Below are 12,867 nucleotides of genomic sequence, written 5' to 3'. Positions count from 1 at the left end.
GTACAGCAAAATCATTGTTATTTCAATGGTTGAGTCTCTTGATGAGATGCCAGAATCTGGAAAAGCAGGGCATCTTGGTCAGAACCTTCTTGATTTACACATTAATCTAAGAATGTGCGTTTGCAGGAAGAGGCTCCCCAATTTACAAGCTAATAAGAGTGAGCAATTATAGCCTCATCATTTTTTTAAATCACAAAACCTGATCCAATAATTAAATCTTCTTACACTGCTAAATTGGCACCTAGCAGTACAATTGACAAACAATTCTCTAATCCAGCTGTGATGTATACAATAATTGCATTTAATACAACCATAAAAATGCAGAAAACACTGAAGTGAGTTGTAATACTCACAAAGGAAGCCCCATGTCTAAAAGTGACCACCAGTTAAAAGAAATGTTCCTTATGTATTGCAGACAGAAAATCTTATGAACCGAGGCATACACATTTACAGTTACTTTAAACTTTCAAAACTTATAGGAGTAAATGTCAGGAATTTACAATTAAATGATTAATGGCAATTAATATCTTTAAGATTTCAGAATTAGATAACAGTAAGATTATAATTTACAGGATAATCAATTTTTCAGATCAAAGTGGATTGAACCAAACAAACTGATAATCAATCCAAAGAAAGAATCAAAAAATTGTACTTTTAGATGATTATTACTGAAAGTTCATCCTTTGGACCAAACAATTATAATGGAAAACATACATTTGACAAACCAATGGCAGACAACATTTTTCCATTGTGCTCAACCCGTCTAATTGGTATTCTGCAAAATACTAATCCCTCAGTCCGTAAGACAGAAAAATATCTGACAGATTGAAGATTAATTTCAATGGGAAGAAAATCCTTTAAATTTTAAAATAGCATGCAGAATTGAAGAATGAAAATATATATTAGAATGCTGTTGCAGTTTAACAGGAAATCCCAATTAGTCAATAATATTTTTATGCTACCATATTTTAATGATACATGCTTTGCTTCAATATCAATTTGTCTTAATTTACTGTCTTAGTTTCTTAATGCTGCGGGTATACAAGGTTATGATCAAAAGGAAGTGTGTTATTACCAGTTCTACGGAAAATACTTACAATTGAGGAGAATAATTATTTACAAAGATTCCTGCATTGAAAAAAATAAAGTTTAAAGGCACAAATACTGTGCATGTTATTTAGTACAGCTTTTGACATTCAGAACAAATATACTAAAATCATTGAATTATGTTTTCCTCTCTGATAAATGTTTTAGATAAAATAATCTCTCCATTTTATTATGTGCAAAGTAGTGATTACACATACTATTAATCATGAGTGCTATGAGATGGACTGAACTGTAAAAGCCCTTTAGTGAAGGACGGTGGCCATAAAATGACCATGGACTAGTGGCTTTGAATACAATGGACTTTTTGTGTAGTTAGTGCTAAGAAGCTCTCATTACCTTAAATAGCATTCAATGCTATGACAGGAGGCACAGATACGTCTTTGGAATTACTCTCATTGCTTTGGGTGAAATCTCCATCATGTTCTGATGTATATTGATTGATATCACCTGACATGAATAACTGACAGTTGCTACTTTGTACCCAAATACAGCTGCACGCCAAAAGGCAGTCGCTGTGTGTGATCTTTACACTAAATTGGGGTATTTATTGAACAACTATATCAGTATTTGATTTTCATCACATTTATTACTCTTCCATTGAAAGACTTGGATTAAGTGTTATACAGGTGGAAAAATATATCAAACATTATTGGTGGTATATAATCGCAAAGCTATTTATATTCTCTTTTGAGGGTAAAAAGTATTGAGGGGGAAATTTACGTGGAGGTTCCCTCGCTCATTAAACGTATTTTTGTTAGATGGCACTAATTCTGAAAAAAACTGCACAGTTTATCCATGGTTTTTTGTCAAAGTTATGACGGACAAGTTGGAGAGCCTCTCAGAAATCCATCTCCACGCTTTTATTCAACTTTTTGATTCATTTCTTTTTTAAAAAAAGTTATTTAATCTAACTGAAATCTTATGGTCTTGTCCAGTAATTTTAAAATTCTCTTTTGTTGTTTAACTGTGAATGAGAGTCTATGGTAATTAATTATTTGTATAAATAATGCCCAATTTTGATAAGGTTTCTCATAATTGGCCTTTAAAATTATTTACAGCTCTTAATAGGTGACTATTACTCCACTTTACACAAACATAATTTTAGGAGAGGGTACTGCTTGGAGTATCAGTTGAAAAAAACAAAAATGTTACTATTTTCAAGCAGTTTTCCTTTTTCTTTAAGTTTTAAGGACAATCTAACCTTTAATTCAGTTCCACATGTTTCTGAGATAGCTGCAAATTAATGAGATGCTAGGCACTTATGGAATTTTTTTGCTGAATATGGATCTCAAGACCGACCCACAGACAGAACTGGTGAGGTTACTGATCCCTGCTGAGCCAACTGAACATGAATTGATGCAAAGATCAAGAGTATGGGAGTTGCTTTCCACTTTGAAAAGCTGGTAGGACAGATTACACATATATATTTTTAAGTAGTGCTTAGAATGAAAATACTTCATAATAAATATATTTTCCTCTGGAATATTGTTCTGTTTTAATATCATTTGAAAAACACTAGCATGATGAGTAGTGGTCGGTGAATGGTTTAACCCCTTCATACCCAATTAGATTAGAAACACTAGCATATCAGTGTCTAGAACTAGGAGGCAGGATGAAGGGTTAGCCTTTTAGGATGATGATAAGTAATTTCATCACTCAAGCGGTTGAAAAACTTTGGAATTCTCTACCCCAGGAGGCTGTGGATGCTTGAGTACATTCAAGATTAAGATTGATAGACTTTTGGATACTAAGGGAATCAAGGAATATGGGAACAAGGTGGGAGAGTAGAATTGAGGTAGAAGATCCGCCATGATCGCTTGAGGGGCTATTTGACCCACTCTTATTCCTACTTATGGTCTTATAACTGTGCATAAATTTGACTGGAAGTTGCAGGAAAAGTACTCACCTGATCTTTAGTGCACTGACCCCACTTGTGATTCCAGGGGTTGCCATGTTACCATATTGAGCTCTCACGTGTTATTTGGGAGTTTGCCCATTGCATGGCAGGAAATCAGACGTTGCTACCAAATTTATAGTTGTGCAGCCACTTAAAGGGATAACCATTCAGGTTTTTTGGGGGGTGGAGGTTTGAGGGGTGGGTGTTGGAGAATTTCTGCCAGCTGAAGTAGTGAGAACACCCATGACAAATTGACATCTAGAATGATAGAGGGCGCTATCAGCATAAGTTCCATGAGCATCATCTTGTGATCTGGATTCAATGTCAGAAGACTAAAGACAAGCTTGATTAAGGCAAGATTTTCTATTCTATTCATTCAATATATTAAAGCATACAATTATCCTTCACCCCTTACACTGAATACTTTTTCTGCCATGAATACTATTATAGTGCAGGATACTTTAAGCATCATTGGTCTTCTGGAACTGTTTGTTTACTTGCAAAATCAGTACAAAGAAATACTCCCATGCAAAATAGCTGAATGATGCAAGGACGAATTATCATACCAACTATAGTGCCAGTAGCAGTTTTGCCCCATTTTCAGTTGAAAATTATCTGAAAATTTAGGTTACTACTTATTTATTAATACAATTACTTTTTATTCTAAAAGAATCCAGTTTCATTTTTCACAATATTTGAAGTGCCATATCTGTCAAACCTCTGTAGCTATAACAGCAAATGACCATTTGCATGGACTGCTGAAACCTCTTCAGCCAACATCACAGTGTTAACGTTATAAAATACAATGGGTCAAATAACAAACTAACTGTAAGACAGCTCATTTGCAGACTTATGTACAATGTAACTAAAAATATTTGTCTTGGAAATCAAGCTATGAATGAAACTCCCCACCCCTTTTTAAAAATGTAAAATTAAAAATTACAGGCTTTATACATCCATGTCTGTAGACTTCAGGCTCATTGGATTCTTTATTAGGTTTTTGGAGGTAGCTGCCATTTTTTTGTGCCAGCCTGTAAGATTACGTTCATGCAGCAGCTTCTGTGTCAGATACGACTCCCGCTTAATTTGTTCTTTAATGTGTGTTGGCACATCAGGTATCCAGTAAGACACAAGGAAACTCACTGTAAATACAACGTGCTGAAAAACATTAAAACAAATCTGCTATTAAAAATTCTGTGTTTATTTCTCTAAGAATGCAATTGAAAATTGCCAGCTACATTGCTGATTGGTATATGATAATGTTGTGATTGTGTCACCACAGGCCCACATAAAATCACAGCATAAGCAAGGTAGGCATTTTGAAATTTAATTGTTTGTAACCTGTACTTCCCATTATTTATTTTACTCTACTTTCCCTATTTTTCAATTATTTACTCTATAATTCTTGCTTTCTACTTTTTAATTTTTTAAAATGACTTTACTTCAAACATTTTCCCTCCCAAACAGGTAGGTCCTGACCCACTCAGATGCTATGTTTTGTCCACCCAAAAACATTCCCCCAACCTTGAGCATGGTCAAGAGGTTCCAGCCTACAAAGCCTTACTGATCTCTTTAGCACATTTCTCCCCTTTCTCTAACCAGTGATAGAAAGGAAAAAGGGTGCAGATGGATAAATTCAAAACTGTATGAGGCAAACACAAAGAGAATACAACAAAACAGACAGGAGAACAGAGAAACAAGAAGTAAAGTGTCACAAAGTATCAGAAAGACAGATATATTCAGAGACGACAAGGGAAAGTGGGATAGATTTTCCAATTAAGCCTACCATATTATTAGTTGGGGGGTGTGTACAAGGAGTGACCGGTTCCATTCTGTGTCTCCTTCTTCCTCCCTATTATTTTTCATTTTGGTGACTCTATTGTGCTTTTTTTTTGTTCTCTTCCTTCTACCCTTCTCACATTCTTGCACTTCCCTTTCTTTCACCTTTATAGTTTACTTTCCTGCTTCTTTATGATTTTTTTCTTGCCTGTCCATTTCATTCCATATTCCTTTTTTCTGGTATAATTTTTCTCCTCCTGCTGCTCTCTCTTCAGTTTCAATGTCATGTTTCTCTCTCCTGTTTATTTTTTTTTTACCTGTCTCACTCTTGATGAACTTTGTTTGGGGAGAAAGTTGCAATGAAGCAATCAAGGAACTGATGATACCATATGCAGAATCGCTCCCACAAAGCAAGGTGACATGGGCCGGAATTTTACGCCAGTGGGATTTTATGGTCCCGCTGAAGTCAATGGAGTGTAGAATGGCTCACCCCATTTTACGGCCCTGTTCCCACCACGACAGGCTCGTAAAATTCTGGCCATGCATTTGAAATGAAGCCATTCATGAGTCATATAGCCCCATGGTTCTTAATATGAACAAAAATATCAGGAAGAGTAGGGCATTTAGCCTCTTGAGCCTGTTCTGCTATTCAATATGATCATGGTAGATCTGATTATGGACTCCAAGTTCCCGCCTACCCCAATAACCTTTGATTTCCTTGTTAGTCAAGGATCTATCTACCTCTTCCTTAAAAATATTTAATGACCCTGCCTCCACCCCTCTCTGGGGAAGAGCATTCCAAAGATTCACAACCCTCAGAGAAAGAAATTCCTCTCATTCCTGTCTTAAATGGGAGCAGATTAATTTTCAACATTGCCATTCTCCCTTCCAATGATTAAAATTACAAATTACTTACCACTCTAACACCAGCAGAATTGGATCTCAAGTTCCCAAGTTTGTACATTAAATTGGTAAACTTGAAAAGAACTGCAAATATTGCATCAGCTTATCCACCTTTAGTGTAATTCTTGCTCTTATAGGAAAGCTAATTATATAAACCTGTCAAATGTATTTTTATTTTAAAAGGCAAAATTTGTTCTTTTTTTTTTTAATTCATTCATGGGATGTGGGCTTTGCTGGCTGGGCCAGCATTTATTGCCTGTCCCTAGTTGACCTTGAGAAAGTAGTGGTGAGCTGTCTCCTTGAACCACTGCAGTCCATGTGGTGTAGGTACACCTACAGCACTGTTAAGAAGGGAGTTCCAGGATTTTGGCCCAGTGACAGTGAAGGAATGGTGATATATTTCCAAGTCAGGATGGTGAGTGACTTGGAGGGGAACTTCCAGGTGGTGGCGTTCCCATCTATCTGTAGCCCTTGTCTTTCTAAGTGATAGTGGTCATGGTTTGCAAGGTGTATTCAAACAGCAATCAATTAAATGGGCAACTTTTTAAATATGTTTGTACATAGTTAAACAGCACTCTGCATTGGAGAGATCATTACATTTAATTGTCTGTGGTCCTGATTGGCATACTGAGAAAAGCTAGCTGATCCCATTCATGTAGCTTCCCCATAGTGTCTGTTTCACCTCTGTGCAAAGGGAAACTCACGCTTGATGTTGCTACATACAAGTTATACTTTCTGAAATATCAAATGATATTTCATTTTCTACGCACATTTGATCAATGCTACCATGACACTCCCCACTATTCATTTGAGACAGTAGATGACAGCACACTGATGCCAAAAAATGATTATTTCATATATGAAGGTCAAAAATGATACCTCAAATGTGAAATATATTTATTAGTCAACAAAGAAATAATATATTCCAGAATTGATTCAAAGAAACATATATGATGCTACCAGGAGCTCCTTGCCCATAGGGTACAAAGATGTATTTCATATGATAGGCAGATCCAAGTATTCCTGCCTATATATGAAAGGCTCTTTTTTTTTTGACACTGGCTATTCCATTTACTGACAGAGAGGTGAGATCATTCATCAAGCCAGAAACAATACACTTGCAAAAATAACCAAAATATATGCCTCACCTCCATAATAATAATAAAGGCTAGCTTGGCAGCCATAACATGCCAGAAGTAAAGGCTATGTTCATACTGCAGAGGATGACCAGGAGGATATCGGAGGTCTCGGTACCTAACACAAAATTAAAACCATAGCATCACTCTCAGTGCACATCATTAAATAAAAACAATGCAGATAATAGCTTTACGCAGGAGACACATACTATCAGGGAATGCTAGCAATAAAAAGGTGATTACTGAAATAAATACCCCAGTCAAATTGTTTTACAAAACAAAATTAAAATCAAAATTGTCCTGACTTAATTTAAATCTGTGCTTAAGTAAGATTTTTTGTTTACATTTGAGGTTTATTGTTTGCCAAGATGTATGCTAAAAACAATAAAAACAGTAATATCTTGATAACAGTAAGGCTATTGTAAAGCAGTTTTGAATATTTTGTAATCAGATATTTTGTAACCATATTTACTTGATCTTAATAGTAATACGAGACTGTATTCATCGAATAGGACAAGTTTTATGAATTAGTACTCCTGAAGCAGAGCTTTGCACAACAGCAATGTATATTGTGAACTCTGTGCAGGTCAGCGTAATCTTCATGATCATTTGCCCATAATAGCGTTGGTCAAACAGCTTGGAATGTGCTTTGGGTTCCATGTACATCTTCTTTTGTTAATTTGCAAAATTTACCCCTATATCCTGAGAATAAGTTGTTTGGATGAAAGGAAGTTCATTCAGCCCATCACACTACAATTTTATTTGTGATCTGAAAGCATGTCCGCTTTCACTAGCTATAGCGTGATGGTTAAATGTTTACTTGACTGAATAAGCTCCTCACATTCACTATTCAAGCTCATGCATGAAGAACGACCACTTCATGCTGGTACCTGTCCTGAATTGAGTTGCAATCATTGGGTGCGGAGGAGCAAGGAGAGAAAATTAAAAATGACAATGAAAGAAAACTGCACCATTCATGGTTGTGCTACTTTGTTACAAAAAGTGATTTCACGCATTAGTCAATTGCATAGATATTTATTTTGTTAAATTATTACAATAGATTAATTTTGATTTTTTTCTGAAGTAGGCTACTTGGGTGCCTGATACACATGGAAATCTATTACTATGACCAGGATATACACAGGAGGCGTTCCCACTGAAACTTCACCAGAAATGTGGTGGAAACTCCATTTGCTTTTGAAAGTAATGATGATGGACCTTGTCAAATGCTGTGCTGGGGCCCTTGACTGCTCAGCAGCTTCCCCAGTGCCCTCAAAGATAGAGCAGCACCTTGTCCAGAGTAACGTAACACCCCGTTAACCAGTATTTTTGATTAACCGGCACCACCCATTCCCTGAACATGCCAGAGAACAAAGATTTTACTGTATAAGAATAGGTCATTTTGTCCAATTCCATTCCTCCATTTTGTCTAATTAAGACTTCCTCATCTATAAGGACTTTGGTCTTTAGGGGCAGAATTTTCCCCCCATTAGGGGGGAAGTTCAGGAGTGGGCGCTTGCAGGCGCGCCTCCGACTGGCGCCCCCAATCGCTGCCATTTTATGCCAATTAAGGCCCGCCCAGCGTGACATCCGCCAGGAAGCGCTATCCCTGTGCGGGTGAGAGGGATTTCTTAAGCCGAGAGTTCGCTCTTTTGTGCAAGCGTGCGAAAGAGCACACTCATCTCCCTGAGGCTAAGTGCTGCCTCAGGGAGATCGGCGCCAAATTCAAAAATGTTAAAAATAGAAAAATAAAATTTCCCTGACATGTCCCCTCATGTGACACTGTCACAGGAGTTGGGACATGTCCATCACTTTTAATTAAACTTAAATTAAATTTTTAAAAACCTACATGAAACCTCATCCTAGGCGTGGATAAGGTTTCACGCTTTTTCTGAAGCCTGTCAGGGCTCCTGGCCTGCCCGCCAATCTTAAGGTTGGACGGGCAGGCCCCTTAACTAGTGCAATTACTTTTTAAATGGCCTCAATAGGCCGTTGACAGGTCGGCGGACGCACAGCTGATTCGGCTGCGCTTCCACCAACCTGAAAATTGAAATGACGCGGGGTGACGTCGGGAGTTCCACCCGACATCATCCCGCGTCATTTTATGCGTCGGTGAGCGGGCCCCGCTCCCGCACGCCGACCGGGAAATCCTGCCTTGGGGCTATCAACACTTCAGTGGCCAGAATTCCAGCAATAAAGGGTCATGCCTCAGATTCCATTGCTGAGTTAAACTGATTGATTGATTATTAACTGTCTTGGAGTGGTACAGTGGTAAACATTTAAAACTCAACCCATCCATTACCAGTCTTAAACAGAGTAGGATTGAAGGGCAATTCAAATTTCCAACAATTTGTGGTATAAAAGTAACATGATCAGATGGTTGAGAATTCTCTAATTGTGCTCACTCCGAGATACAATGTTCCACCGATTTCTGGGCCATTGTTATTTACAGTAACACTTACTAACCTGCAGGTGGTATCAGTTGCAGAATCGAACCACAAAGGGTAACTAATGGGTTTGCTGACATTACTGAAGTCAGTGACTCTGAAAACAGAGAGAGTCGTATTGATGTAACCTTGCATGGTTGGGCTGCTATGTTCTCCGAAGGGTTGCACTGACAGCGCCCAGTAGTAAACAAGCCTGGGAATCATATCAGATGTAAATGCAATGATCAATGCCTATAAACAAAAAAAAAAAAATAGCAAGTGTCATTTTAAAAGATCAGCTAGGAAATGTAACAGCCTAGAAAATATAAATCTTTCTATAAAATTTTAATTTTGTTATATCAAATGTATCATAGTAAATACCTCAAAGCGAGTCACAAATCTGAAATATAAGCTTGTTTCATTATATAGGAATTATATAGAATATAAACTCAGAAACAGCCCATTCCACCCGAACAGTCCATTCTGGTGTTTATGCTCCATTCGAGCCTCATCTAGAGCTATCATCGTAACCATCTATTCTCTTCTCCCTCATATGCTTGTCTGGTTTCCCCTTAAATACATCTATACTATTTGCTTCAATCACTCCCTGTGGTAGCAAGTTCCAAATTTCAAATGCATATTGAAGCAAAATTAAAGTCTATCATCTGATTTTGTGTTTTTTTAATTCATTCCTGGAATGAGCGCAGTGTTGGCAAGACCAGCATTTGTTGCCCATCCCTAACTGTCCTTGAGAAGGGAGTGGAGTGAGCCACTTTCTTGAACTGCTACAGTCCATCTTGTATAGGTACACTCACGAGTGCTGGTTGGAAGGGAGTTCCAGGTTTTTTACCTAGCAACATTGAAGGAATGGCAATATAGTTCCAAGTCAGGATGTTGTGTGCCTTGGAGGGGAACTTGCAGGTGGTGGTGTTCCAATGCACCTGCAACCCTTTTCCTTCTAGGTGGTAGAGGTTGTGGGGTTGGAAGATGCTGTTGGAGGAGCCTTGATGAGTTGTTGGGGTGCATTTGTGTATGGTACACAGGGGTGCCACTGTGCCCCAGTGGTGAAGATAGTGAACATTTAAGGTGGTGGATGGAGTGTCAGTCAAGTGAGCAGCTTTGTCCTGGAGTATACTTAAGTAGTTTACTCAATATTAGATGACTTTTCCCATAATTTTCTTTGCTTTTCTAATGGAAGTGCAGTGTCATGTTGAGGTTCCAAAAACAGCAGCTCCCCAGAAGCTTCTCAATTATTCACATCTTCAAATGGGATAATTTTCTATTTTAAAGACAATAAATGCAAATTCATAATGATGATGATGGTGCTGAAGTCCCAACTACAATAGCAGGTCTGGGCAGACATAGTTGAAACTCATGGTAAAGAAGGGGCCATACAGTTCACTTCTTCCTTCTAGACTTGCATGGAAAAAATCAGCAACTATTCCCTATTCCCTATTCCCATTGCTGGTGTAGAAACTCATTCCTTCAAATTTAATTATTGTTGGAGATTTAAAACATTTAAAAAAGACTTAATTTCTTTTCCTCTCTTTTTTGTTTTCTCTTAACCTAATATTTCTTTCCCTCTATTTAATTTTCTGTGCCTGATTTGACATTGAATTTAATATTCAGATTTGTACTTCCTGGTTCAGACACTGTTCTGCTCATTCACTGCTCATTCTGGTTAATTAATTCAGAGACCTGCATTAAAGCTCCTGAGAGTTCAAACCCCACCGTGGTAGCTGGGGGAATTTAATTAAGTTAATTACCTAAATCTGGAACAATAAAAAACTAGCATCAGTAATGTGATCATGAAGCTATTGGATTATTGTAAAAGCTTCACTAGTGTCCTTTAGAAAAGGAAACCTTCCATTCTACTGGCCTGTAAAATCTGATCTATTGAACTTATAGTCTTGTCACACTACAAATATTTTCTTCTCTGCCTGCATGCTATGTGAGTTATTTCTATTATTTTGTAGTATCACAGTGAAACCTGTAATCTAGGGACACTTAAGGAATGTACAATGGTGCCCTTTATTTACAGGTGTCCTTATTTTCAAATGGATTCGGTACATCGAAAGCTGTCTGTAGTTTGTAATTTGAAGGTGCAAAGTGCAACTCATATCTGTTATGGTGCAAGTTATTTAGGACTGCCAATAAGTGTCCATTTGCATTATTAATGCTGTGAAATATATATAAACATTGCTGAGGCGCTATTCTGAATAACACAAATTCAACTTTGCTTCAATTTAATAATTTATTTATATTTGTACGTACAATGGGGTAGGGTAGAGTTTCTGTTTGGCTTTTTCTGTGCAATTCACCGAAAATTGGTGCATTCCATGTAAACGATCATGGAATTTTAAGCAAATTTATGATCAGCACAAACTGAATTTCCACAATATTTTGCACTAGTTTAAAATACTTTGCGCTAGAAGGCAGCCCTGCCCAGGAAAACCTAGTAACAATTAATCACCACTGTGAATAGGCTGCATGGCTGCGTTTTTTGTTTTAGATGGCAACCCAGGCATACGAAGGAAAAGAGAACAAAAATACTTACCAGAAGAATAAAGTTCAAAACATGTCAACTGCTCTGACCCTCTCTTTTGTTTTATATCCCTATTGTACTTTGGGTGGGATTTTCCGCATCTGCCTGCCGCCGGGATCTTCTGGTTCCACCACAAGTCAATGGACTTCTGGCTGGGGGGCCACCTCACCCGTGGTGGGTCCCACCCGCTACAGGGCCAGAAAATCCCGGCCTTTATTTCCAGCGAACTGGCAAAAAAATAGACAAACTGGACACTGCAATGAAAAATCCCTAGCATACCAACTTGGTGCACAATGCACCTTCCACATGGCTGTTATTTAAAAAATTCAATTTAAAACTCTTCATGTAACTGTGCATAGTTATACTTTGTATATGGTAAAGCTATTAGGCATGAACAGACCAGATAATTGACCGTAATACATTTTAAGCTGTTGTTAAGTTCTGACAAGATTCAAAGGCTTCACTCACATTTGTCACAGCAGCAAAAACAGCCACTCCATGTAAGATTGGCAGCCAGGCTCCAATATCCTGTGCTTTGACTGCCAGAATCCGTCGAAACTGAGTGGTAATTTTCCATGCATCTACTCGTATTTCAATGATGTTATTAATCAGTGCCAGTAGAGGTGCCAGAGGGAATGATGCTACAAAGATGGTGGCAAAACCAAACTGTATAACTGTAAAAGGAACAAGAGCTAAAATGAATTCTTCTACCATTATGGATCACGAGCGAGTGTTCTGATGGCCCAGGTCTTGGCTAACAAACTCATGTCATGGCCATGTCACTTACTCTTGCTAAACCTGGAAAGACCCGGAGTGAAACGTATGAAGGGAGGTTAAAACTATTTTAGAGAAGTAGTAAAGGAGTATTGCTGTTATGAATAGTCCACTGTGGAAAATCTAGCATGGCCAGCAGCCTGTGTGTCCACCCCAATCTGTTTAATAGTGCTATACTCTTTTTATTTCCTTTATGGGACATGAATGTCGCTGCCTAAGCCAGCATTTATTGCCCATCCCTAACTGCCTTTGTTTTGAGGGCATTTTTAAGAGTCAGCAGCATTGCTGGTCTGGCGTACA

At 37.9% G+C, this 12,867-nt stretch overlaps 1 protein-coding gene across 2 annotated transcripts in view; it reads right to left on the bottom strand.

Moving 5' to 3' along the window:
* Positions 1 to 280: 280 nt before the first annotated feature.
* Positions 281 to 12,867, bottom strand: part of ano6 (anoctamin 6) — a 160,989-nt gene continuing 148,402 nt past the window's right edge. For both annotated transcript variants that reach the window (XM_041216533.1, XM_041216535.1), the window contains 4 exons: positions 12,262 to 12,467; positions 9,289 to 9,500; positions 6,835 to 6,940; positions 281 to 4,162 (listed from right to left, as the gene is read on the bottom strand). In XM_041216533.1, the coding sequence (XP_041072467.1) occupies positions 3,953 to 4,162; positions 6,835 to 6,940; positions 9,289 to 9,500; positions 12,262 to 12,467 (734 nt within the window). In that variant the 3' untranslated portion in view covers positions 281 to 3,952. The remainder of the gene's footprint in view (positions 4,163 to 6,834; positions 6,941 to 9,288; positions 9,501 to 12,261; positions 12,468 to 12,867) is intronic.

Source organism: Carcharodon carcharias, chromosome 21, assembly GCF_017639515.1.
Source record: "Carcharodon carcharias isolate sCarCar2 chromosome 21, sCarCar2.pri, whole genome shotgun sequence".
NCBI lineage: Eukaryota > Metazoa > Chordata > Chondrichthyes > Lamniformes > Lamnidae > Carcharodon > Carcharodon carcharias.
Note: the sequence above shows the minus strand (reverse complement) of the source record. Positions and strands in the feature narration are given on the sequence as shown.